Source organism: Sphaerodactylus townsendi, linkage group LG06, assembly GCF_021028975.2.
Source record: "Sphaerodactylus townsendi isolate TG3544 linkage group LG06, MPM_Stown_v2.3, whole genome shotgun sequence".
In the NCBI taxonomy this organism is placed as follows: domain Eukaryota; kingdom Metazoa; phylum Chordata; class Lepidosauria; order Squamata; family Sphaerodactylidae; genus Sphaerodactylus; species Sphaerodactylus townsendi.
Window position 1 is genome coordinate 102,517,914 of NC_059430.1, and position 26,229 is coordinate 102,544,142.

General features: G+C 49.7%; 1 protein-coding gene across 3 annotated transcripts in view; it reads left to right on the forward strand.

Annotated features, from left to right (window-relative positions):
- Positions 1 to 426: 426 nt before the first annotated feature.
- The window catches only part of LOC125435159 (CYFIP-related Rac1 interactor A-like), a 31,475-nt gene continuing 5,672 nt past the window's right edge, over positions 427 to 26,229 (forward strand). Inside the window, exons 1-10 of one of the 3 annotated variants that reach the window (XM_048501238.1) lie at positions 432 to 811; positions 14,984 to 15,068; positions 17,658 to 17,738; positions 19,167 to 19,246; positions 21,366 to 21,487; positions 22,032 to 22,137; positions 23,352 to 23,488; positions 23,833 to 23,910; positions 24,046 to 24,162; positions 25,023 to 25,102. In XM_048501238.1, the coding sequence (XP_048357195.1) occupies positions 19,174 to 19,246; positions 21,366 to 21,487; positions 22,032 to 22,137; positions 23,352 to 23,488; positions 23,833 to 23,910; positions 24,046 to 24,162; positions 25,023 to 25,102 (713 nt within the window). In that variant the 5' untranslated portion in view covers positions 432 to 811; positions 14,984 to 15,068; positions 17,658 to 17,738; positions 19,167 to 19,173. Of the gene's footprint in view, positions 812 to 14,983; positions 15,069 to 17,657; positions 17,739 to 19,166; positions 19,247 to 21,365; positions 21,488 to 22,031; positions 22,138 to 23,351; positions 23,489 to 23,832; positions 23,911 to 24,045; positions 24,163 to 25,022; positions 25,103 to 26,229 lie in introns of all 3 variants that reach the window. The other 2 variants (XM_048501241.1, XM_048501239.1) reach the window with 2 other exon arrangements.

Here is a 26,229-nt window from a genome sequence, read left to right on the forward strand (position 1 = left end):
CTGCTGCGGGCATCCCCCATTCATTTTGAGAAATTCCCTGAAGCTGGTGTTGGCAACCCCGTGTTTTCCAAGTCACGCACCACGACATGGAGCTTTCCAGAGGCCCTCCAATTTTTGCAAAAAGCACGCATTATCTCTAAGATATGATGTACCGAGTTCCAATCCACTAGGGATGGGTTATGCTCCCATTCTGGAGAAAGTTGGACGCTCCGAGACACCACATGTTTCATTATCCTACATGCCCAGAGCAGAGGCATAGCATGGACTATGTGACTTGAGCATAGCCCACCTCAAGGTTCAACCCCAGGTGGGTGGGATGGGAACAGATGGGGGCCCGGCTGGATGACCTCTCGGTGCCTTCCTTTCCATTCTTGGCATTGCATCTCCAGGCTTCCCTGGCTCGACTTCTCCTCCCTTTTCTCTCCCGCTGTGGAGAGGCAGACCTGAAGGGTGGGCTCGATGCCGCGAGGCAAGGGTTAACCAGCCCCGGCTTTCTTGCACTGAGGACGTCACAGATGTTTGAGAAGGAGGGGAGGGGGCGAGCCGTGGTCTATGGTGGTCTTTGTGAGGCATCGGAGACGGATCGCGGCAGCTGCACCAGCAACGTTGCCTTCCCGCGGCTGTCGGCACTCACAGAGAGGCTCCCCCACCCTGCCTGCCTTCCTTTCTGTCCAAGGGGCGCAGAGAGAGGGCTCCTCTTCCCAGACACCAGCAGGATCCGCAGAAGTCTGGGGGCCAAGATCCCCTCCTTCCCAACGTGCAGCCTCTCCCCCTCCACGATCTGTGCGCTCGCCTCTTCCTCGGCGGAAAGGTGGGTGCCTTTTCCATCAATAAAGGAGGTGGTGGAAGCCGAAAAGTCAGTGAATGGAGAATGGCTTTTGCAAAAAAAAGGGGGGGGGGGTTAGAACACTGAATCTTTCCAGAGTGCTCTGAAACAGGATCTTCCACCAAGCGTAGGAAAAACTGTCATGCTATGTTAAGTTGCATGAAGAAAGGGGCTGTGCCTGGCTGTGTGGGTTGGGGGGGGGGGAGCAGCACAGTGGGCTGTTGTGCCTCTCTGGGCACTCTGCATGCGGCTCTGCAGCCCCTCTGCCTGTTCCTTTCCCTGTTCAACAAAAATCTGGGCATCTCGCTTTACGGCATCGCCTCTCTTCTTCATCCCCACCCCACACCCTGTTTACTGGGGGGGGGGGGTGTCTGCTCGGCAAGCATGCAGGTGGGGCTGGGGCACTGTCTGCATGCGGAGCCAGGGGGTCTGAACCCCGTTTGCGGTACCCAACCGCAGATGAGGCCGGGGTCTCTCTGCTGTGTCGAAGGGGTGGAGTGCTTGTCTGTGCACCTCTCCCGCCAGACTGCACGCTGTGCTTCTGCTGCTTCAGCTGTTGCCCCTTTGCGGATTTTTTTTGATCTTCGCCTGCAGTTGCAGGAAACGAGATGCCAGCACACTGCCCTCCTTGCCTTGTCTCGAGCTGAGTGCCTCCTCGGCAAGCTTCCTTTGTGTTTGCAAGCCCGTCAGCTGTCCGCCTGACCAAGATTCTCTATTTGTAGGCTTCTGGAGTATAAATGGGGCTTTTGCCCAGAAGCCTCGCCAGTCCATTGGGACCTAATTTCAATGGAGTAGTAAACCAGGCTGGGTCTTTGGTTACCACGGGGATGCTGCTGGTGTGTGAATGCATGCTCTCTGGTAAGGGCTACCTCCCCAGCCTGGGGCGAGGGGATGGACTGCATTCAAATTGACCTTCACCGCTTTGCAATTCCTCCAGTTGACATTGGTCCAGGCAGAGGTCAAAGCCCCATGGGATGCTGGACTGATCTTCCTCCAAATGCAGCATCTCATTTCTTCTGCAAAACAGTTAATGGAAGCCCATCACTGCCTACAACCAGTAGCACCTGAGCGGTCTGAATAGGAGACAAGGGGGGCAGAGATAGGGTGGTGGGGACTAGTCTTCATGTCCTGATTGGAGGATCCTGGATGAGATGCAGCTACAGAGCTTTTTTGGGTATCGATATATGACAAGGGGCCTCCGGGTTATCTGTTGTGCACAGGTTTTCTGCAGAAACCGCTCTTTACTACTCAGCGTGCGTTAGATGTCCAGAGTGGATTCTGTTTGGGTGTATCAGTGCAGTTACTACAGCAAGCTTTACTCTGTGGCAACTCCCTGAGGAGAACTCGTAGAGGAAATTGGGGCAGCCGAGGAAAGGGGATGCACTCTGCATCCACACCTGCCTGAGGTTGATTCAGGTCACTCGTTGCTGGAATCTCAAGCAGGAGTTTGCAACCAGACATGCTTCACTGTCTGCGTTCAGACAGCCCCTTGGAGTGTGTTGGTCATCTTCTCCGAGACCATTTCCTTCCTGTCTGTTTGACTGGGACACCCGGCCGAATCTTGGGGGCTGTGGACTCTTTCCAAGCTATGGCCGAGGAGCAGAATTCAGGCTATAGTTGTGAGGTTTGAGCAGTGAAGCTAGAGAGCCCCAGAAGTGTGCATAAAGGCAGTGTACACCCCCAACAGACAAAGCAGTATAAAGGCTTCTTGCTTTTGGTGGACAGGAGGGAGAATTTCTTCAAAACAAAAGCTGATCTTCCTTCCTGTTGAATGAAGGCTCCATCTTCAACTGGTGCTTTGCTGGAGCATCACAAAGGCGCATAGCTAGGTGGGCCCAAGAATGAAACCTGTGCAAAGGAGCAACAGTCACAGAGAGGGAGGGAGAGGGAGGCAACACTGAAGGGGAAGAAGCTCTCCCTGCAAAGGAGCCCCTCCCCACAAGTCTTCTGAAGTGAGACAAGCCCAGGGAATTAATTCTCCTCCTTGGACTAATCAATTCATTCCCTCTCCGGACATCTTTGTCCTGGGCTATTCTTGATCCTAGCAAGGCACCACTAGTAGCATCCGAGAATCAAAACACCTGCAGGTTTTTCTTGGGCCCTATTTGCTGAATTTGGTTGCACGGGTGGTTATCCGTACAGTGAACCGGGAAGAACTCACTTGGATCCTTCGATTAGCCTTACCACTCCGTATGTTCATTTTCATGGCTTTGCCTTCAGGGGCTTCTGGCTGGGCAGGAACATGGGAGCAGCGCTCAGTGGCTGTAAGAGAGAAACTGCTGGGCTCACAAGGCTAAGGAAGCATTTCTTCCACCTCAAGGCAGGATGCCAGGGGCAGAGGCAGGCTGAACAAAGTCAGAGACGGAAGAACAGGGATGATGGGTGGGGCGGGGTTTTGGATTTGTTCTTCGCCCATTGCACTTGAGACTCCCCAGTAGGGTGACTGGCTTGAAAACAGATCTCCTTGGCTCAGACTTTCTGGCATCCTTCCTCCAAAGAAGCAACCGACTCCCACTTCTCCTCCACCCTGTGGTGTGTTCCAGTTAGGCTGAAAGCTAAAGTTGCTAACTCTGGGTTGATAAATTCCTGGAGATTTGGGGGTGGAGCCTGGGGAAGGCAGACTTTGGGGACAGGAGGGAGCTTTAGGATGCCATAAAGCCCACCCTCCAAAGCAGCCATCTTCTCCAAGTAATCCTTGTCATCTTGAGATCAGTTGTAATTCCAGGAGATCTCCAGGCCAAACCTGGAGGTTGGCAGTCCTAAGACCATGAGATGGTGGATGAGGTTGTGGGGAGGGCAAAATGCAGCCCGAGGGAGACAGTTCCAGGTAACTGGTTGGCATCTTGCAGGACAGGGTCTGGAGGAGCCCCGAAGGACAGCTGAAGGTGATCCGCCAGGGGTGTCAAAACTCGCAGCCCTCCAGGTGTTCATGAATTACAATTCCCATCGGTCCCTCCCAACATGAGCATTGGCTATACTGGCAAGGGCTGATGGGAATTGTAGTTCATGAACATCTGGAGGGCCGCGAGTTTGACACCTGTGCGCCAGAGTGACAAGCCTAGCTGATTCCTCCTTTGTTCAGACAGGGCCCCAGAACTGCCACTGACTCCCTCCCCCAGGGAAATGGCAAAGGGCTGGCTAGATATGCCAACTTCCCAGTGGAGCCTGGAGTTCTCCCAGAATTACAACTGACCTTCAGACTGTAGAGATCAGTTCCTGTGGAAGAAATGGGAAGTTCAGAGGGCAGACTCTGTGATATATCACAAATCCTCCAATTTCCCCCGCCACAGGCACCTTTCCTCCAATTTCCCCCGCCACAGGCACCTTTCCCATGATGGAGCTTTCAACTCTAGGGCCAGCTGTGGCTTAGTGCTTGGAATTTTGGCAGCAATGAAGCACAGGTGTCAAACTCGCAGCCCTCCAGATGTTATGGACTACAGTTCCCATCATCCCATCATGCTGGCAGGGGATGATGGGAACTGTAGTCCATAACATCTGGAGGGCTGCGAGTTTGACACCTATGCAAGGATATCCTCCGCCTTCCCCACAGGGGCCCCCAAAGGAGCAAGCTGGGACCCATCCAGACTCCTCCCTCCAAAGGTCAGAGTTGCTGGCCTTCAGGTTCATTCCATTCTTCCTTCCAAATAGGGTTGCCAACCTCAAGGTGGGTTCTGGAGATCTCCCAAGATCTGTTCTTATGGGGGGAAATGGTTACTTTGGAAGATGGCCTCTAGGGTGTTCTATTGTGCTGAAGTCTGTCCTTCCCCCAAACCCTGACCTCCTTAGGTTCCACCTCAAATCTGCAGGAATTTCCCAACCTGAAATTGGCAACCCTACTCCTCCAAGAGGTCTGCAGTTAATCCATTTGGGTGGAGTCAGGGACTGTGGAGGCCGCATGGCACACAGTGGGAGATAGTCTCCTGGGAACCAAGTCAGAAGATCTCTGGGCTTCCTCAGGTCTACCTTCACCAGCACACTGGGGCCTGGTTGTGCTGTAGATGGTGCTGCAGAAGAGCACTTCTGAACATGTGCAGAAGTGCTTTACTACAAAGCTTGCATTCATGCATAGAGATCAGGAGGAGCCAGGAAACAGTTTTTGGTCCTGGACTTCTGCCTTCCTTCCTTCCCCTGCCGGCCTGTCCCCCATTTCTCTTTTCTCACTCCAGTCTCTCAGATGCTAGTTTGTCAAGGGTTTTATCCCCTCCCTGAAATAATTTCCAGATCCCCCCCCCCCCGCCAATTCTGCATTCCTGAATAGTTATGGTGGAGGTGGGAAAATTAAACCGTACAAAACAAAACCTTTAAACATATGTAATTCTGGTCAGCAAAACGCTTTTGCAGAGAAATTATTTTTTAAAACTGTTGCAGCTGTTCCTCGTTTTGTGACCTGGGGGGGGGGGGAAATGGCTTGTAGCTCAGTGAAAGCCCAGGGCAGGGGTGTCAGACATGCAGCCCAGGGGCCAAATTCAGCCCATTATTAGGCCTGCGAGCCAGCTGAGGCAACCTTTCCCCCGGCTGAACCTGCTGCAGGTTTGCCAGCTGTGGCAGCTACCCTCCCCCCAGTACCAACCACCTCCCCAGTGACATTCTGGGCTGACAAACCTACTACAAATTCAGCAGCTCCTAATCTGACCTGGTAAGCCACGCCCTAATTCCAATCTGGATTGGCAAACTAGCTGCCAGCCTCCTCTCTCTCTCTCTCTCTCTCTCTCTCTCTCTCACACACACACACACACACACACACACACACACACACACACACACACACACACACACACACACACACAGAGAGAGAGAGAGCAAGTGCTGACCATTTCCCCAGTGCTGATCTGGGTTGGCAAGCCCACTGCAGACTCCCCAGCCGAGGAAGCCCCCCCCCCCAGCTGATCTGGTGAGCCTGCTGAACCCAACCCCACAAATCACATTGATGTCATATACAGCCCTTGTAACAAATTTCAACACCCCGGACCTAGAATTATTAACTCCCACTTGAGCAATTTCTGAAGATTTGGGGGGTGGAGCCTGAGGAGAGCAGGTTTGGGGGAGCATCCTGAGCTGGGTGTAATCCCATATAGTCCCCCTCCCAAGCACCCATTGTCTCCAGGGGAACTGACCTCTATACTTTGGAAAGCGGTTGTCATTTCAGGAGCTCTCCAGACCCCACCTGGGGATTTGCAACTCTAGAAGGGTCTCCTGGAGCCCTCAGGGTCACTTTTAGTCATGATTTGCCACCATCCGTTCTTTCTCCAGTCAGGGCAGTCTGGCTGTGGATAAAAGTCAAGTCACATCAAGAGGACACAAGTGCAATCCAGGGACCCAGCAGGGAAGATCTGGACTCCATGGCAAGGGCAACAGCTCAGGGGGGCTCTGCAAATGCAAGCCCAGGAGAAACAGACCCTTTCCTGTATTGTTGAAGGCTTTCACGGCCAGAATCACTAGGGTGTTGTGGGTTTCCCAGGTTGTATGGCTGTGTTCCAGTAGCATTTTCTCCTGACGTTTTGCCTGCATCTGTGGCTGGCATCTTCAGAGGCTCCAGAGGCATAGGAGTCCTTCCAGGAAATGGGTCCCTTCAGACTTTTCAGACATGAGAACACAAAGGGATCCTGCGTGCTGGCCCTGGTCCTGCACCCTGATTTTCATGTTAGGGTGCCAACTCTGGGTTGGGAAATTCCTGGAGATTTGCAGGTGGAGCCTGGGCAGGGTTGGATTTAGGCAGGGGAAGGAGCTCAGCAGAAGATAATGCCTCCAAAGCAGCAATTTCCTCTGTAGTCTGGAGATCCTTTATAATTCTGGAGGATCCCTCAACCCACCTGGAGGTTAGCCACCCTGATTCAAGCTTGCGTTTACTACTGTGTGTAAATAGGGCGCTTTCCCCAAGATGAAGAAACATGGGAAATGCAGGTCCCTGTCTATGCCAAGAGCCCCCTGTGCGTATTCAGTTACCTCTGTGAAAGTCAGATCACCTCAGACGGTCAAACCAACATGTGTAGGAATAAAGTGTGGCAGCCATCCCCTCAGGGTCACAATCCTGAGTACTGGGGAGTGACACTTATGGAGCAGACAAACTGACAGACTGGAGCGGGCTGGGGGTGGGTGGGCTTGAGGTGGAACTGTGCATGCTCGAAAATGGAAGTGGTCCCACTGAGGTGCAGTAGGGCCAGCATGAAAGAGATCATGTTTCTATTGAAAAATAGCTGTGGAGGGGCCCTCTGCCTTTGATCAAAGCAGCAGAGAGAGGTTCTGAACTCTCCACCCCCTCTTTCTGCCCCCCCTTCCAAACCGCTTTCACATTTGTGGTAGGAATGATAACATCTCCCCCTCTTTCACTCTAATGGAGAGAGCTTTGCCTGTCAAATGTTTATACCCTGGAAATCTTGTTGGTCTTTTTTTGGTATCCCGGAAATCTTATTGGTCTTGTTGGACTCAAATCTTGCTCTTCTGTTGCAAACCAATGCTGCCTGCCTCCCTGCAATTCTCTTTGCCCCTGCAAAAAACACAGCTGCCGTGTTGGTTTGCAGGGAAAGCTTTAAGCATAACCATAAGTGGTGTAGCGGTTAAGAGCGGTGGACTCTAATCTGGAGATCGGGGTTTGATTCCCCCCCCCCACTCCTTCACATGAGCAGTAGACTCTGACCTGGTGAACCAGATTTGTTTCCCTGCTCCTAGATTACTGCTGGGTGACCTTGAACTAGCCACAGTTCTCTGAGAACTCTCTCAGCCCCACCCATCTCACAAGGTGTCTATTGTGGGGAGAGGAAGGGAAAGGAATTTGTAAACCGCCCTGACTCTCCTTATAAATCCAAAATCTTCTTCAGCTCTTCACTTTGGACTGGTGTAGTCAAATTCAGTGCTCCACCTCTTATGGAGTCTTTTTAAAAGAGGCTGCCTGCTATGGGTGAAAATCAAGCACAGAGCTCCTTTGCAGAGGTATCATCCCTGGGACCCACAAGTGAGTGCTTTTTCCTCACCAGCATCACACTGAAATTAGCTGAAGATAACAAACCATAAGTGCCAGAAAAAGTACCATCAGCAAAGCAAGATGTCCAGTTGACCGTATGGAAAAGGAAGCATACAATGGGCTACTTACAAAAATGTTAACGTCAGATTTAAAAAGGAGCAGACAACACAGACATATAAAATTCCACGGCCAAGACAATTTAAACTATACAGATAGGGGAAAAAATGATTTCTGGCAAAAACAGAGCAAATGGTACCCGCTTGCCTGTTAGGGTTGCCATAATCCAAATAGGGCTTGGAGATCTCTAAGAATTACATCTCCAGAGTACCGTGATCAGCTCACCTGGAGAAATTGACTGCTCTGGAGGATGGACTCTATGGTGCCACATCCCTACTAAGGTCCCTTCCCAAACCCCACCCTCCCTAGGCTCCACCCCCAAATCTCCAAGGGTTTCCAGACAGCCTGGAGAGGGATTCAATACTTAAACAAGTGCTGGGAAGTCTCCAGTCTGCACATGCTCGTCTATTCTGTGGGGATTGCAAAAGATGATAATCCTGCTGTTGGAATCCCAACCTGAAGAGATCAAAGCTGAGAATAGGGATGGGCTGTGGCTCAGTGGCAAAACCTCTGCTTTGCAGGCGCAAGGTCCCATGTTCAATCCCCAGCAGTTCCAATTTCTTTTAACTGGACAATGCTGCACAGTCATAGAGCTTTAAAAGGATGGTGAGGCCTCTGTAAGAAGTGCTTCTCCTGGTAGTCATGCAGGATTCTGGAGCGCAGCTGGGGCTGATTCACACATAAATTCCACACAACCCCTTTGTGCCCAACCCGGTCTTTTTAATCAGACATGTGCTGGGAGTTCTGTGGTCAGAACTCCGTTCTCAGGTGTGCACGGGCCCCATAAAATGTCTGGAGAAGGGCCTCAAGCCTGGCCCCCCGCTCCATTTTCTTGGCCTGAATCAGCACCAGAGAGCTGCTATTTACCCCACAGGGAAAACTTACAGGGAGCCCATCAGTGGACATGCAGCTCCCCACCCCAATTGGGCAAATTGGGGGTTTTCTGGTCAGAAAAATGGAATAGGAGTGAAGCTTACAGCCCCTTTCCCCTTAGACCACAGTCCTGATCTGAATCAGGCCTATGTGCAACTGGAGAGTTAAGCTGTTAGTACAGAACTCTCAGTTATGTCTGATCAAAAGGACCAAAGCAGGCAGGTGATGGTCAAGAGGACTTCAAAAGGCGTGAATCAGCAATCAGGCACCAGATTGGCGGGATGAGCACTCCCACTACTACTTCTGAAGCCACAGGTGTAACAACCCGGTCAAGAATTTTGAGGTTCCTCATCAGCATCACCTCCATCTTGTTTGGGTACAATTTCAACTTGTTTGTCCTCAGCCATTAGCCCACAGCTTCCAGACACTGGCCCAGAACTCAGATGGTTTCCTCTGGGTACTTTGATTAAGAAATACAGAACTGGATGCCCCCATCTTATTAACAATCCTAAAGCTCCAGATGATTTCTCCCAGCTGCTGCTTATAAATATTAAATTGCACCAGGGGAAAAAAACCATCCAATCTTGTGACCCTCTCTTGGTCAACTCCCACGGGGCTGAACTTTCATTTCCTCAAGTCATAAGTACTACAGACAAACCAAAGAAAAGAACTGGCAAGCACAGTTGAAATGGGATTGATACTGTGATATGATGTGGGTATGGACTATAACCATGCCAACACTCGATGGCACAATCAGAGTTTGTGTTGACTGAACACAGCTGGACCAATTTGCATTTCAGAAAGATGCAGCAGCCCTTTGGCACAATTAGCTGTGGGTAACTAAAAAAAACAACCCTGAAGATTTTCCTAGCTGAGGAATTGTCCCTATTAACAAATTTTATGGAGATTTTCATTTACGAAATTACTCTTTGGCATTTCTTCAGCATGCCACAGATGCTAGATGACCTGGAAGATGTTTCCTGCTATGCTGATGACATTTTAAGTTTCAGCTCCACAGGCCCAATACAATGAAATGCTGATGGCCATGCTTCGAAAATTCCAAGAATCAGAGTGTCTTGAGACAAAGTGCATCTTTGCCAAATATATGTTTATGGGACATGGGATCACACTGTAGGCATCCAGGTGCTGTTCCCCCTCCTCTCAAAACAAAGATAATCAAAGGAAACCGAGAATATTTTTTGTTTACATGGTATTGTTGGAAAGGTCACCAGTCTTCCATGTTTTGTTTCAAGCTTGACTGCAGCCCCCAAACTACAGGGCTTTTTATCACCTGTGAAGAACGCGATGCTACCAAGAAGTAACTTTCAATATAGACCAGTTGAGCAATTCTCAAGCAGTTTAAACATTCAAGGCCAGAAGGACAGTGTATTTGTTAGGAAATACATTGTTCTGGGCAGAGGAATGGGGGGAAACCCTCTCTGCTCACTAGCATGTTTAAATATGGCCTTTTTTTCCGGACAGCTGCAGCATCTCAATTTCATTTGATTTGCAAAAAGTAATTTAAGTCTCAAGGGAAAAAAAATCAGGTTTATTCTGGGGGAAAATCAGTTGAAGAAGGAAGTTCAGTGTTCGTCTTAACACCACTCCAGCATTGTTGGTGCTTCTCAGTCGATCGAGCAGAGGATGGAGGACTGCAATAGAAAGATGAGGAATCTGAGCCCAAGGAAGGCCAAATCGCACAGACTGTGCTGAGTTAATGGCAGATACCTTGCCTGTACCATTCAGCACAAATCACAGCTTTTGGTATTTGCTTCCAAAGAAAGCATGAGCAGAAGTACAGAAATGAAAACCTGCAGCTTGAGTCCTTAGCAAACAGTTTTGATGGGCAGTTTAGTACAGCCATGGTTTTAACCAGGCATGGAGCAATAAAAGGGTTTGAATAAACTCAACAAAATAATGTACTGTGATTTGGACTGTAAATGTAGAAGGGTAAAGAATTGAGCCTTCTTCCCATTGCCTTTCCATCTGCCCTTAAGCTCCTTTGACTGTACTTAATTGCTAACAGCACATTGTTTTTCTCGTTCTTGGGTCCTAGACAACCTTTTGCACCTGATGAAATTGGTCTTTTGTTTATTTCCCAGGAGTTGTGCTGTTCAATAATTCTATGGCTTACAGCTGAGTAGTTAGGGTTGCCAGCCTCCAGGTGGCGGCTGGAGATCTCCTGCTATTACAACTCCCAAGCGACAGAGATTAGGTCACCTGAAGAAAATGGCTACTTTAGAAGGTGGATTCCCCTCCATAAACCCAACTCTCCTCAGGCTCCACCCTCAAATCTCTAGGTAGTTGCTAACTTGGAGCTGACAACCTTACCAATAGAGAAGAATGCCATTCCCTGACATCACAGCAGTGCTTTTCATGACATCACAGCAGTGCAGTCAGTGGCTGGAGATGGCAGGGGAGGTGTTTTGGGGAGGGAGCAGCAAATAATAGACAAGTAACTTCTACACTTCTGCATATTGTACATACACCACTTTTAAAACTAAAACATTCAATTAATGTCTAAAATAAGGTGTCACCTGCTTTGCCTTACAAATGTACACAAGGGCAAATAAACTATCTCTTGTAAAGACAGCTCTGCTTTGTTAGCTCATTTCCTGGTGAATCTATCCAGCTCTGATAAATGAAAGGGCAAAAATGTACTTCCTCCCAATTGGTTTTTTTTCCAGCAGCCCAAAGCTGGCTCAGCTAAGGGGAGCAATCCATTGATATTGTCCCATGGAAATAGTTAAGACAGTCTTTGTTGAAAAATGCTCAGAACCTGAAGATGAGTTCTGATTCCAGGAGGACCCCAGGCTCTACCTGGGGGTTGGCAACTATAGGTGCTGAGGCACAGGGTTTCCAGCAGGGCCCAGTGCTGCTGATGCCCCTTGCACACTTACGTGCTAACTCTCTGCTTCCAGTGCTTTCTGATGCATGCACTGCCTGGTGTCATCGGGGGAAAGAGCTGCAGGCAGCTATGAGGAAGGGCAGAGGGAGGACAATTAAGCTGGTTCATGAAGGACACACAAGCTGGTGGGGGTATCCAGGTGAGTGGGAGGAACTTCAGGCATGAGTGCCTGGTAGTTGTCAGAAGAGGCAAGGAGGCTCTGGGAACTGTCTGTCTGGAGGCCCTGAAAACCTGGAACTGTCACTGCAGGGGATGCATAAGAACTCTCACACCTACTCCCAGTGAGAGTTGACCTTGATAGACCAAAGGCCTCAGTAGAAGGCAGCTTCATTTAGAGGAGCTCGGTGTTAAAACATCTGGTCTGTACACGGAAGGGCCCAGGTTCAATCACTGGCATGTCCAGCTAAAGGGTTCAGGTAGCTGATGATGAGAAGGGCCTCCACCTGAGATCCTGGAGAGCTGCAGCCAGTGTAGAACTGGATAACCCAATGGTCTGGCTCTGCATCAGGTAGCTTCATGGGTCTGAACAAAGAGCACAGTCCCAGGCCCCTTGCAATGATGTTGCTCCTGCCCATTCCAGGGAGGCTTGGGCAGGAAAACGTCTCTGTGTGTAAAATATTTTCTGTTCCAAAAAGTCATTTGATAAGAGTCAAGCTAATGGAATTTTGAGGTGTTATCTTCCATACCCGCTCCATAGAGTCTGGCTTTCTGGAAAGATATCCATGCCTTCGAGAATGTATGAAGTATTCTCTTTTCACTGCCAGCCTCAGAATATCTGTGAGTATCAAACCGGGTTACCAACTCCAGCTTGGGAAATTCCTGAAGACTTGGGGGCAGACTCTGGAAAGGGGCTGAATTTGAGGAGGGGAGAGCTCAGAAAGCACATGATGCCAATAGTGGCCATCCTCCAAAGCTGCCATTTCCTCCAGGGAAACTGGTCTAATAAAGATGGGAGACAGTGGCAAACCACTTCCTAATGTCTCTAGCTTTGAAAATCCTATGGGGTCACCCTGAGTCAATTGTAACTTGAGGGTAAAAAAAAGGGGAAGGAACTAACTAACAGGGGCCAATGTGGGGAGATTGGCAAGTGAGTTACCCACCTAACTCTTGTTCTCAATCACATCTTTATATCATCCTATCACTAAGCTGCTAATTATCCTGATTTTGTTCACCAGTGAGGCAGGTAAAGCTGAGAGAGTGATGGACCCAAAGTCCATTTGTGAGGTTCATGATGTAGAGGGGGATTTGAACCTGAGTATTCCCTGTCTCCATCTAGCATTCTGACCATTCATGTTAATAAGATAAGTGATGGCTACAGCCAGATATTTTCAGGCTGACAATGCCAGGGGAGAATCTCAAATCTGTACCTGGTGGAGTCCAAGAGCATGCTGGAACCCAGTAGACTTTCCTTCCCAGAGCACTATGGGCAAGATTTTGGCTTTTCTTCTGGCCCTGGCTCTCTCTGGGGATGGCTGGACTCTTAAATGCTCTGGAAACACAGCCTTCCCAACTCAGGTCCTGCTGGCTTGCCGAAATGGCCATTATTTGTCCATCAGGACCAAACCAGAACTCTTTGTACCACAGCTTTGCATTTGACCATGATTTGTGCATAAGTGAATTGTGTCCAGAGATAACCCTTCCACTTCCAGCTTGAAAAATACCAGGAGATATGGGGGTAGAGCCTGAGGAGGTCTGGGTTTGGGAAAGGGGTGAGAGCTTAGCAGGAGTGTGATGCCATAGGGCATTTATGCACTTGTGGTCTCCTTTGCAGTGAGTGTACATTCTCTTTGGGTTGGATTCTCGGTTACACACACATTTTCCCCACTCCTGAACTCCCCGTGCCTCAGATCAGAGAATCTCCACAGTTTCAGAAATCTCTGAAAGCTTGACTTTTTCCCTGCATGGAAAGCAAAGGGGAACAACGTATATTTGGCTTGCACTGAATTTCATTGCTCCTCTCCACTTTTCTCCACCCACCCAACAGCAGTTCCTCCCACTCTTCAGGGCAGCAATTCAAAACAATCGGGAAAGCTTTTATTTATTAGTTAGTTAGTTTGTTTGTTTAACCGCTACTGGTCTATCGCTGGAGCAATAGACTGGTGATATATACATGCAATTTACATGGTCTGGCAAAATAATGCTAGTCTCAACAGAAAGAGCGTGCATCGCTAGACCCAACAGAAAGAGCGTGCGTGCGCACACACACAACAACAGAAAGCAACCTCCCCTGCTGGAGGTTGCACAGAGAGAATGGGTGGGTAAAATGGCAGATCAGTTCAGCTGGGTACACTTCACAGCAGGAGAATCCCAGTGACTTATCTGCCTAGGGACAGGAGGGGTACCCTCTATCCCCGGGTGCCACTAATCTGGTCACGCAAAATCCCCCCCCCCCACGTGACCAGGAAGATGCCAAGGCAGCAGGAAGTCCTGCTGCCTCGTCATTTAGGGCGCCCTCAGCCCTGCACATGTTGTCATCAACATGGGTGGGGCCAAGGAAGCCCGAGGATACTGCCCCCCCAGCCTCATTCTGCCCCATTCCCCAGTTCCCAGCTCTGAGCCGGCAGTCCCTTCTGCCATCCCCTTTGGGGAGAGCAGAAGGAACTGAAAGGCTCCGTCCTTGGCTCCTTTGCTTTTATAAGCGGGGAGGGGGGGGGATGCCCAGAGAACAGCTGTCTCTGGGCGTCATTTTCCCACCAGGCACCATTTTCCCACCATATGCCTCTGGAGAATCCTGTTTAAACAAAAAAAGTGAAGCTGATAGCTGCATGGTAAGCACTGCATGTCTAAAGGGCCATAGAGTCCACCCTCTGAAGCCTCTATGTTCTCTAGGGAACTGATTTCTGTAGTCTGTAGGTCAGTTGTAATTCTGGGGCATCTCCAGACCACACCTGGAAGTTGGCAAACTTGCTCAGAGAGCATTTAACCTGCAATCCACTGCAGGAAGGGCTCAGGTAATGGAGAGCATTCCTAACCTTTGTACTAAATAATATCTGTCTCAAAGCAGGTGGCCTGGCAATGCAAAAGATGACAAAGGAATTGGATGGGGCCAAGTATCCATTCCAGATTCCTTGGCCAGGTCTCCTGTTTGCCTGAAAGAGTACCCGGTGACCTTGATGAAACCATCACCTCCCTCTCTCTGGAGCTGGGTTTGGTGATCTCTGTGCTCAGGGTATCTACCAAGGACACTGAACTATCTGAGTCGCCTCAATCAGCACTTTGAAGGGGAACTGCTTAGCTCATGAGAACGACCTAAACTGATGAGGCATATTAATTCAATTCTCTCTCTCCCTCTCTACTGCAGGTTTCTCTCAGTTGATGAGGGGTTTTATGAACCCTACAGATCCTCCCTTCTTCCTGTAGAGGCTGCCAAAGCATCAGGAATTAAGGTAAAGTTGGCCACATCTGCTACTTTGAGGGCAGGGCTTTTGCTACGCTGCCAGAGGTGGGCGGGCACCTGCCACTCCACCACCGAATATCCCTCCAGGTGATAGAAATAAGGTTTGTGCACCAGAAAACTTGAAGTACCTCATACAAAAGCCAATAAAGTATTTAAATTCACAAATGCAGCCTCTCGGTTCTTCAATATGAATATATAACAAAGCAAATAGCAATGTACTCTTCTCCTTCAAGCATTGCAATGCTGTAACAAATCGAAGAATCTTATACAACACTTGGTAGCTGCCAAAAATAAAGCAAAGGTATGGCTGTGAGGCTCCAAGCACAGCTGAACACAAACTTTAAAGGGACCGTGCTCTAAAATGAGTCACAGGTTATCAAGGCCTAACAACGGCCTGTTTAAATGGGCCGTGGGCTGTCTACCTCCGAATAAGGTATGACTTTGTGGGGAAATTTCTGTAAGGCCCAATAATATGCTGTCATCTGAAGCTGTAAACAATAAAGATGATTACAGAACAGACTCTTCCATGTTGTCCTCACTTTCCCGGGACTGATTTTCTGCCTCAGCTTTCTGTTGAGCACCAAGACACAACTGCAGAAAGCTGGTCTGGAGACAATACTGAACAGTTTGTTCTGGAGTTATCTGGGGATCATTAGGAAAGGAATTGATAATAAAACTGCAAAGATTGTCATGCCCTTATATAAAGCAGTGGTGCGACCGCACTTGGAGTACTGTGTCCAGTTCTGGTCGCCGCATCTCAAAAAGGATATTGAGGAGATAGAAAAAGTGCAGAGAAGGGCAACAAGGATGATTGAGGGACTGGAGCACCTTCCCTATGAGGAGAGGCTGCAGCGTTTGGGACTCTTTAGTTTGGAGAGGAGACGGCTGAGCGGGGATATGATTGAAGTCTATAAAATTATGCATGGGGTAGAAAATGTTGACAGAGAAATTTTTCTCTCTTTCTCACAATACTAAAACCAGGGGGCATTCATTGAAAATGCTGGGGGGAAGAATTAGGACTGATAAAAGGAAACACTTCTTCACGCAACGGGTGATTGGTGTTTGGAATATGCTGCCACAGGAGGTGGTGATGGCCACTAACCTGGATAGCTTTAAAAGGGGCTTGGACAGATTTATGGAGGAGAAGTCGATTTATGGCTACCAATCTTGATCCTCTTTGATCTGAGATTGCAAATGCCTTAACAGACCAGGTGATCGGGAGCAACAGCTGCAGAAGGCCATTGCTTTCACATCCTGCATGTGAGCTCCCAAAGGCACCTGGCGGGCCACTGCGAGTAGCAGAGAGCTGGACTAGATGGATTCTGGTCTGATCCAGCTGGCTTGTTCTTATGTTCTTATCTTTATTATATTCAACTCAAGATGAGAGCATATTATTGGGCCTTACAGGAGCTTTTTCATCAAGTGGGAGGGAAAAGGAGGCCCCTCCCAGATGTGAATGCTGGGCATTTGGACTGACAGGAAGAGGGAATCCAGTGGAGCTGGGATGCTCTGGAAAACCACTGAAGATGCTCAGAGGGAGCCTGCCCTGTGGCACAGCCCGCTGTAAACAAGAGAACATAGAAGTGGTTGTAAGGTTTTAATGAGACCAGTGCAGTGAAGAATATGGGTGGGGGGCACTTAAAGCTCCTTTGCTGAGCTTCCCGCAGTCCTTCCCCCCACCCCCACATTCAGATGGACACACACAGAAAACTAGGCTTGCTTAGGTCAATTCCACTAAATCAGGCTTAGCTCCACGAGGCAACATGGGTCACAGAATTTGGTAGGCCCATGTGGCATGCTGGTTACTAACTCAGCTTGCCCTTGTGCCAAAGCTGGCAGAGAGGAAAGCAGAAAGAAGAGGGGGAGGGGGCATTGGTTGGCTCTTGCCCATGGGGTGGGGTGGGAAGACAGTTTTGCACCAAGCCAGGAGAAGCTGCTCTATAGGGTTGCCAATCTCCAGGTGAGGCCAGGAGCTCTCCCAAAATTACAACTGACCTATAGATTATAGAGGTCAGTTAGGGGAGGGTAGCCTTTTTCTCCTCCAAGGTCCTTCTTTGAGAGCCAGCGTGGTGTAATGGTTAAGAGCAGGTGCACTCTAATCTGGAAAGCCAGGTTTGATTCCCCGCTCTGCCACTTGAGCTGTGGAGGTTTATCTGGTGAACCAGATTAACTTGTGCACTCCAATTCTGCCACTTGAGCTGTGGAGGCTTATCTGGTGAACCAGATTAACTTGTGCACTCCAACACATGCCAGCTGGGTGACCTTGGGTTAGTCACAGTTAGGGTTCTTCTTCTTCTTCTTCTCCTCCTCCTCCTCCTCCTCCTCCTCCTCCTCCTCCTCCTCCTCCTTCTTCTTCTCCTCCTCCTTCTCCTCCTCTTCCTCTTCTTCTTCCTCCTCCTCCTCCTCCTCCTTCTTCACAAACCCTGCCCTCCCCAGATGCTCATCAGGCTCAACCCTCCAACCATGGGATTGGCAACCCTCCCTGGAGGGCTAGTGGGGAGGGAGGTGGGGGTTGCTGTTGTTGTTTTCTCAACTCCTTGGCTGTTCTTTTCCATTCTGTTCTGTTTCTCTTGCTCAGGTCTGCTGGTCATGGGCAATCTGATAAAGGTATTGGGTAAAGATTTAGAAAACTGCCCTCATTTCTTCTTGGATTTCGAAAGTAAGTCCCAGGCATGGGGTGGGGGAAATTTCTGTGCCGCTGGTAGCTGGAGTCGCTCTTCTCCACAAACATGGGGGCTGGGAGGGAGACATCCTTTGTGATCGATTTATGTTGGGTCAGCATCCTACTTCTGAGATGCAGCTGGCCTTCTTAGGATTAGGGCTGGCAATGATTCACACAGTCTGGCAGCCAGTGTGATCTAGTGGTGAGAGTGTTGGACTAGGATCTGGGTAACCCGGGTTCAAATCCTCACTCTGCATGGAAGCTTGCTTGTGACCCTTGGGCCAGTTACACACTCTCAGCCTAATTGATCTCTACTCGGGCTGTTGCTGAAAGGATAAAATGGTAGGGAGGAGAATGATGTAAGCTTCTTTGGGTCCCCAATAGGAAAAAGCAGAGGTATCAATGAAGTAAACAGAAGAAATAAAGGTATCAAGTTCTTTGGAGTTATCCTTTAGATTAGGGTGCCAGAGAATGATATGTCTAAAACATACCTCAGCATGGCTGAGAGGGGATTTGAAGGTGGGACTGTCAGGTCTGATCACCACTCTGTCCCAAAGTAAATAAGAGAATAAAGAGGACCTCTCTTGGGCCAGTAGTGAGTCATTCAAGGTCAGCTATTCTGCAAGACACGATTCAAGCCCAGTAGCACCTTAAACACCAAGGTACCGGACGAAGGGAGTTTTGACTCTTAACAGCTCGTTTCTTGGAAAGCTGATTGGTCTTTCAGGTGCTACTGGACTTGAATCTTGCTCTTCTGCCACAGGCCAACACAGCTAGTCTCTCCATCCAGCAAAGCTTCTTCTGTCACTCCCTTCCCAAAGAAGCAAGTCCAATTTAAAGGTGACAATGGCCAGGAGAGGGGCCCTGGTTCCAGTGTGGTGGCACGACTCCTACTGTGGCCACAATTGTAAATGCAGCAGTGCCTTCAAAATTCTGGTGTACGTTTAAATGCTTTTCCATCCTGTTTAAATGGGTCCTAGACAGGGCAATTTCCAACTCATCAGCCTCTGGCCCCTGCTGAACATGCGTGTCCCATGCGCCCTGAAACCTTGTTGGAGAACAGCGATTCTCTTCCCTCTCCGTTCCTTACCATTAATCTCTCTCCCCATCAGTCAATGTGCATCTCCACTCAGGGGCAGGAAGAGGCGGGAAGGACCAGTATTTACTCAAAAATGGAGTCTTGGCTTCTGGTCTCCAAGTCACTGTCAAGGGGGAACTGCTACATTATCTGCGCACTTGCCTACAAGGTGACCCTTGGTGTGGACATGGAACAGCCTTGCTTGGAGGCCAAGATTTGTAGCCAAAGGATTCTTTCTGCCACTGCAGTGGGGAGTGCTTTCCACAACCACGTTGTCCACAGACCCCTCCCCCTCCTTGCCTCCACTACCCATCATGCTTTTCTCCCTCTTGTCTCTTCTCTTGCAGGTGTCACATGGGGAACCTTCTTAAAGTGTTGACTTATAACGAGCTTGACCAAGGCCCTAGTTTTTTCCTTGACTTTGAACGTGAGAAGGGAAATTTTTTTTGCCTTTTATTTTGAGCCATGATTTGTTTCATTGATTTATTCATTCTTAAAAGTTGATTTATGCCATCTCATGTCACTTTGCCAAGCGGAGGGGAGGGGAGAGGGCAAGAGGTGCAGGAAAACTGGGCAGATGAGATTATGATACAGAGCATGGAGGGAGAAGAAGACCAAGACCAATGCAGGGGGAGCTGTTGCCTAGACAAACCTTCTGACAAGAAGAGGATGCTGGGCATGCTTGCCAATCTCCAGGCAAAACCTGGAGATCTCCTGGAATTACAGCTGGCCTCCAGAATACTGAAATTAGTTCCACAGGAGAAAAAGGCTATTTTGGAGAGTGGACTCCATGGCATTATACCCTGCTGAGGTCCATCTCTTCTCAGCTTTCCCAAGGCTCGTTCCCTCCCCCACCCCAAATCTCCAGGAATTTCCCAACCTGGAGTTAGCAACCCTAATGTAGTGGTGGCGAACCTATGTCACGGGTGCCAGAAGTGGCACTCAGAGCCCTCTCTGTGGGCACGTGCAAACAGAGTTCCCCCCACACACACATCTAGGCTGGCCTGGGCCGCTGGGCTCGATTATTAGCATTAAATCTAAGACCTAGTTTTGGGGAAGCAGTGTAGGTAACCCTGTTAAGCGCTGTTAAACCCCACTGATTTTCATGCGAAGAACTAAAGCGTGATCCTTTACCAGGGAGTAAGCTCGGTTGCTGGCAATGGGGCTTGCTTCTGAGTAAACCCTCCTAGGGTCGTGATTCACCCGTTGGAAGAGTTGCGCGGTTGCTTCAAAGGAAAGCCACCGACTACCACCAAGCTTACTTCCGAGTAACGAACACCTTGGAGCCAACCATTTTTTCTAAACTAAAACCTCAGTGTTCAGGTTAAATTGCCATGTTGGCACTTTGCAATAAATAAGTGAGTTTTGGGTTGCAATTTGGGCACTCATTCTCAAAAAGTTCACTATCACTACCCGAAGGGGAGGGGAAGGGAGGGCTGGTGATGTTTCTTAGGGTTCCAGAGACCAGTAGCTTGGGAGGGAGGGAGGGGGAGTTGGGAAATCCAGCTGCAGCTCTGCTTCTAGAACATGGGCCTGCAACCTGTGGCTCTCCAGGTGCTCATGGACTACAGGGGCTGATGGGAATTGTAGTCTGTGAACATCTGGAGAGCCGCAGGTTGCACACCCCTGTTCTAGAAGGTCCCCCAGTTTCTATAACCAGCAGTCCTGACACTGCAATTTGGCCTGGATGGTGGCCCTGATGTGAGTCCCAGGTGTGTTGTATGAGAGACAGCTCTCTTCTAAAAGAGGCTTTGACAGCCTCCTGAGCAACCTGGTGGTGCAGGAGGATTTCAGTGGCACCCTGTGGCTCCTTCTCATGAGCAGACTCCAACCTGGGGACAAAGCCCCTGTGGGCCTGGGCCCCTGAAGAGTACACCACTGACCCTGCTCCTGTCACTCAACTGCCTGCAAGTGGAAGGATGTGCAGATCCTTAATCACGGGAGACCAGGACCATGACAACAGGAATCTAGGCAGAGGGCGAGTGGCATGAGAGAAGGGACCCTTGAGAGAGACTGAAGCCTCGGATAGAGTGGCGGGGTGGGCCACTCCTTGCCAGCGTTGCCATTGACTTGGTCTCTGTTTGGTTTCCATACTTCTGATTTTCTTTGTCCTGCATCTTTATTTTCTAACTTTCCTCCCGTGCAACCAAGAGCCACAAAGAAGGCCTGTGGACTCGCTAGAGAGAAGCTTGGCGCGTCCTCTCTCTTGCAGCCCCCAGCTCCTACCTAGAGTGCCCAGGCCCTTCAGGGACATTTTAAGAACCTGTCCCCTCTGTAAATAGCGTGTCCCAGGATCCCTGGCAGAGTTCTGAGCTCACATGTGGCAACTCCACTGACACCCCTGAGAATGCTGGGTTTGTTTGTGCTGTTGGGGCAGCCCTGAGTCCACAGAAGGATGTTGTTGGCACTTCCCCTCTCCTGTTAACCCTTTCCCCACAGCAAGCCCTACCCACTTCCCATGTCCACCCTGCATAGGCACTAGGCTGAACCCCCTGCTGGGCAAGGCGCCTTCTGAATGCTGTCTTTCTGGGTGGGTTTGGATGTAGATGCGCAGCCCACAGAAGCCGAGACGGCTGTGTGGAACCAGGTGAATGCCGTCCTGGAAGAGGCCCAGACCATTCTGGCAGAATTGCAGTCCTACACGGGAGCTGGACAAGAGATTAGAGAGGTACGTAGGGCCAGCTTCCACATACCCTGAGGTAGAGCAGTGCTGGGGACTGGGGGTTCTGGCAGGGCCCACTGGCACCCCCTGCCCACTTGCTTGCTTGCACTCAAGCACCCAAGCTGATACATGCACTGACCACTGGGGACCCCCCATGTGATGAAATGGCATGCACCAGGGGACATGTGACACTGCTGACCAGTGTTATGGTGGACAGGGCTGCAGGCAGCTGTGAGCATGGGCACTGGGAGTGACTTGTGAGCAGACAGGGGAAGGATGCCCAAACAGGTGGGTGGGAGGGAGGGAAGGAAGGAAGGCGTAGGCTGGAGAGTTTCTGAGGAAACTGGAGACTGGGTTGAAGTGAGAGAGCTTGTTGAGACCCTGTGTGCTCACAACCCAGAAGGAAACAAGCAGGCTGCAAGATCAGCCTGTGGGTCAGGGAAACAGTGTGAAGACCAGGCCTGGGAGATCCTTCTGCAAAGGGAAGAAGCCCCAGCACCTGGAAAGGGTGAGATGAAGTGGTTCACTGCTTGTTTTTTCCCCCTTGCAGGCAATCCAAAACCCCAGTGACTTGGAACTGCAAGAAAAAGCGTGGAATGCCGTCTGTCCTCTAGTGGCAAAGCTGAAGCGGTTCTATGAGTTCTCTCTTAGGCTTGGTAAGCATCTGTTTAAAATTGGGATTTGGAGGAGGAGGAGGAGGAGGAGGAGGAGGAGGAGGAAGAAGACCAGCTTCTCTCTCTTGTTCTGCACTCTGTAGATGGTATCTGGCTGCCCAGTTTAAGATAAGCCATTTTTCTAACTCAACTGAGCAGGGGATCTCTCATGCACCCTCGCAGGATAAGAGATTGCATTTACCAAACCTAGTGGGTGACTTTGTGCAGGTACAGGAGCAAGGTTGGAGGGCAGGCTGTGCAGAGAAAAACCTGTCCAGACTGTGGGAAGCAGAGGACATGGGAGCTTCATAGCTGACAGTGATGGGAGATTAGGTCTTGGAAGTCACCTGATTCCCAAGACTGGGTCGTTCTGAGTTGTGGCTTCAGTTGCCTTCATTCCCTTGGTGACCAAGAGAGCAGTGCCTGACATGGAAGGCCCTGTGTCTTAGGTAGGAGTTGGGTCTGGGGACGCTGCAACTCATTTCTGAGCTAGCAGATATTTTGCTTATTGGTAGAAAATCTGCTTGGTGTGCAGAAGGTCCCAGGTTCAATGCTCAGCATCTCTGGTTAAAAAGGTCAAGTACCAGGTGATGTGAAAGACCTAAGCCTGCATCCTCACTGCCAACCTGGGCAGATGAAATGGGCCTTGACAAACCAACAGACTGGTTCATTATGAGGTAAATGTAGTCCCCTGTTCAAGTACCAGGTCAATACTGACCCATGGGGTGACATCATATGATGCCGTTTACTAGGCAGACTGTGTTTATGAGGTGGTTTGCCATGGCCTTCCCCAGTCATCTATGCTGTACCCCCAGCAAGCTGGGTGCTCATTTTACCGACTTCAGAAGGTTGGAGGGCTGTGTCAACTTTGAGCTGGCTACCTGAAACTGGCTTCTGTCAGGATCGAACTCAGGTTCTTTGTAGAGCTTGGACTGGGGCTCCTAATGCCTACTGGAAAGCGGTACCATCCATTCGCTCTTCAGCCGTCCACAGTCTTGCATTCAGGCCTGAACTGTAGAGCTCAACAGCACGGAAGTGCCCCACCCCCCATACTTTGATCAGCAAGTCACCTAGCTGTGTTGGGTCTGGGTAGCGAGCTCTTTTGATCCTCTCTCCACAAGCTGGAAAGACCCAACCACCCTCTTCAAGGCTATGTTTGGTCTGGCCGTGTCTAGACTATGTGTGACGTGCCGTTTTCTGCCTTCTGTCTCTCCCAGAGAATGCTTTGCGGAGTTTGCTGGAAGCCCTCACCAGCCCTCCATATGCACCAACTCAGCACCTGGAGCGAGAACAGGCCCTAGCCAAGCAGTTTGCAGAAATCTTACACTTCACTCTCAGTTTCGATGAGCTCAAGGTACTGCTGGAGGGGGTCAGGAGAGCACCCCGCTAGCAGGATGGTGTCCGCAGACGGGGTCTTTGCCTTTAGTCACCCTAGTGGGGATGTCATCTCAGGATAAAATGCCACAGCCCTGCCGTAACAGTTTCTGAATTGCGCTTATGCAAACAATGTTGTATGCGTTGGACAGCTTGTGTACATGTGCTCACGCATGCACAAAACGCGTTCTAAATGATCGGAACAGGTGAGGTCCTGGCTTATGAAGTGCATGCTACGTTTTCTCCCATACCTGGAGAGAAGCAGCCTGTTTCACACTGAGCAGGCACTAAAAATCCACTCTTCTGTCTTCCTCTGCACACCAGATGACCAACCCTGCCATCCAGAATGACTTTAGCTACTACAGAAGAACTATCAGTCGAAACCGAATCAACAATTTGCACGTGAGCACATTTCTGCCCTTCTCAGTGTGGAGGGGGAAACTTTTGCACACACAAAAATTGGGAGAATGAAGCTGTCATTAGTGGTGAGCAAAAATGTCCCCCTCTCAGCACCTCGTTTCTTTTCCTGTCATGCAGTTAGATGCAGAGAGCGAAGTGAACAATGAAATGGCCAATCGGATGTCGCTATTCTATGCAGAAGCCACCCCCATGCTGAAAACTCTGAGCAATGCCACAACTAAATTTGTGTCAGAGGTGAGTGACAGCTCTGTGGAGAGGAAGATGCCTCTTGCTTTCAGGAACTACAAATCCCAGAGTTCCTTGGCTGACTGGGTTGATGCTGCTCTAAATATGTAGCTTGCAGTGAACAAGCTCTAATCTGAATAGTCCTGATTCGCCTGCTCTTGTCAGAACCTGGAAGCTAAGCAGGGTCAGCTCTGCATACACCTTTTTTGACAAAAAGAACTAAACTTTATCTGCCACGTGCTGGCCTGTCTTCGTTTGAGAATACTCCGTTGGGGTCCTAGTGCTCTTACCTATCAGAACTAGGTAAGCACTAGGACCAAGGTGGAACATTCTAAAACAAAGATGGTCCAGCACATGGCAGATGAAGTTACAATTCTACTTCGTTCTTTTTGTTGAAAAAGGGATGGGATGGGGTGGGAGACCATGAAGGAAGATGAGGGATGGTATGCAAAGGAAGGCAATGGCAAATCAACTGTGCTCCTATCTTGCCTCGAAAACCCCATTGTCCTGGGGTAGCCATGAGTCTGTTGCAACTTGATGACACACTATAATTATTTCTTAGGCCCCTTCCGCACATGCAGAATAATGCACTTTTAATCCACTTTCACAATTGTTTGAAAGTGGATTTTGCTGTTCCGCACAGTAAAATCCAGCTGCATTGAAAAGTGGATTGAAAATGCATTATTCTGCGCATGCGGAAGGGGCCTTAGACAAGCCCTAATGGCTGACTTCTGCCAAAAGGAGCTAATCTGTTGGTGTAAGCATTGAGGTGGCATTTCTCCCATCAGGTATGAGTTCTCTTTTTCTCGAGCTGGGAAGGATGAATTAGGAGATCGAAATGCCAATCTTGTCCCTTCCCTTCATTTCAGAACAAAACTCTCCCCATAGAGGACACGACTGATTGCTTAAGCACCATGGCCTGCGTCTGCAGAGTGATGCTGGAAACTCCGTGAGTTCTTTGCCTTCAGTTACTAAATGTAAAGTTTGCTTTTTGGCTCTGATGCCATTCTAGGATGGTTTGCAGCAAGATCTAAAACCACGCAACAGGCAAAAAGGAAATCCACACATTCAAACACCAGACTGAAAAAGTGCAAAATAAGCAGGAAGAATCAAAATCAGTCACCAAGGACTTTCCTTAAGCAAAAAGCCTCTGCTGGCCTGAACATGGCCCTGTCCTGAGTGGCCTAGGCTCAGAGGTGTAGGGGAGGGGCAGAAATGGGACCCAGGGCAACACCACGGTCCCCCGCACTGCACTTACCTTAGCCAGTGGGAGGCTGCTGCAGGCTGCCTCTCGGCCCAGCCCCGCCAAGCTACTCTTTTAACCACGGAGCCTCCACCAGTTGAAGGAGCGGCCTGGCAGGGCAGGGCTGGGCTGAGGGGAGTGGTGTGGGGGAAATTCTCTGCCCCCCTACATGACCAGCTGGCATGCACCTGAGGACATGTGCCCCCCCCCCCCCCAGATACCCCCCACATACTGCCTAACCCAATCTCATCAGATCTCGGCTAACCCAATCTCATCAGATCTCAGAAGCTAAGCAGCATCGACCCTAATTAGCATTTGGATTGGAAACCACTGAGGAAGTTATTATTATGTATTGAATTTAATATGCCGTCTCTCTCATTCCATGTTTGGGGCATCACGTACATAATAATATAAAATCTCTACAAACTTATAAATACTACACAAATCCAAGTGGCACTTACATATCCTGTCTATTGTAGTTTTAAAAAAAACAGTAACCCCACCAAGGTGTCTAGATGGACTAATAAAAAAGTTGGAATCCAATTTGAAAAACTGGACCAGATTGATGGGGGAGGCCCAGGTGGTTGACCGTAGCTGCCTCAACAACAGGCCTGGTGGAACAACTCTGCCTTACAGGACCTGCAGAACTGCGTAAGGTCTCACAGGTCCCTGGTCTCCTGAGACAGAGTGTTCCTCCAGGCTGGGGCCGGGGCCGTAAAAACCCTGGTTGAGGCTAACCAGATTTCCTTTGGGTTGGAGCCTAGCAGTAAGCTGGTATTCATTGAATGGCGAGACCTTTCAGTTGTCTGGGACCTAGAGGGGGCTGAGGTAGC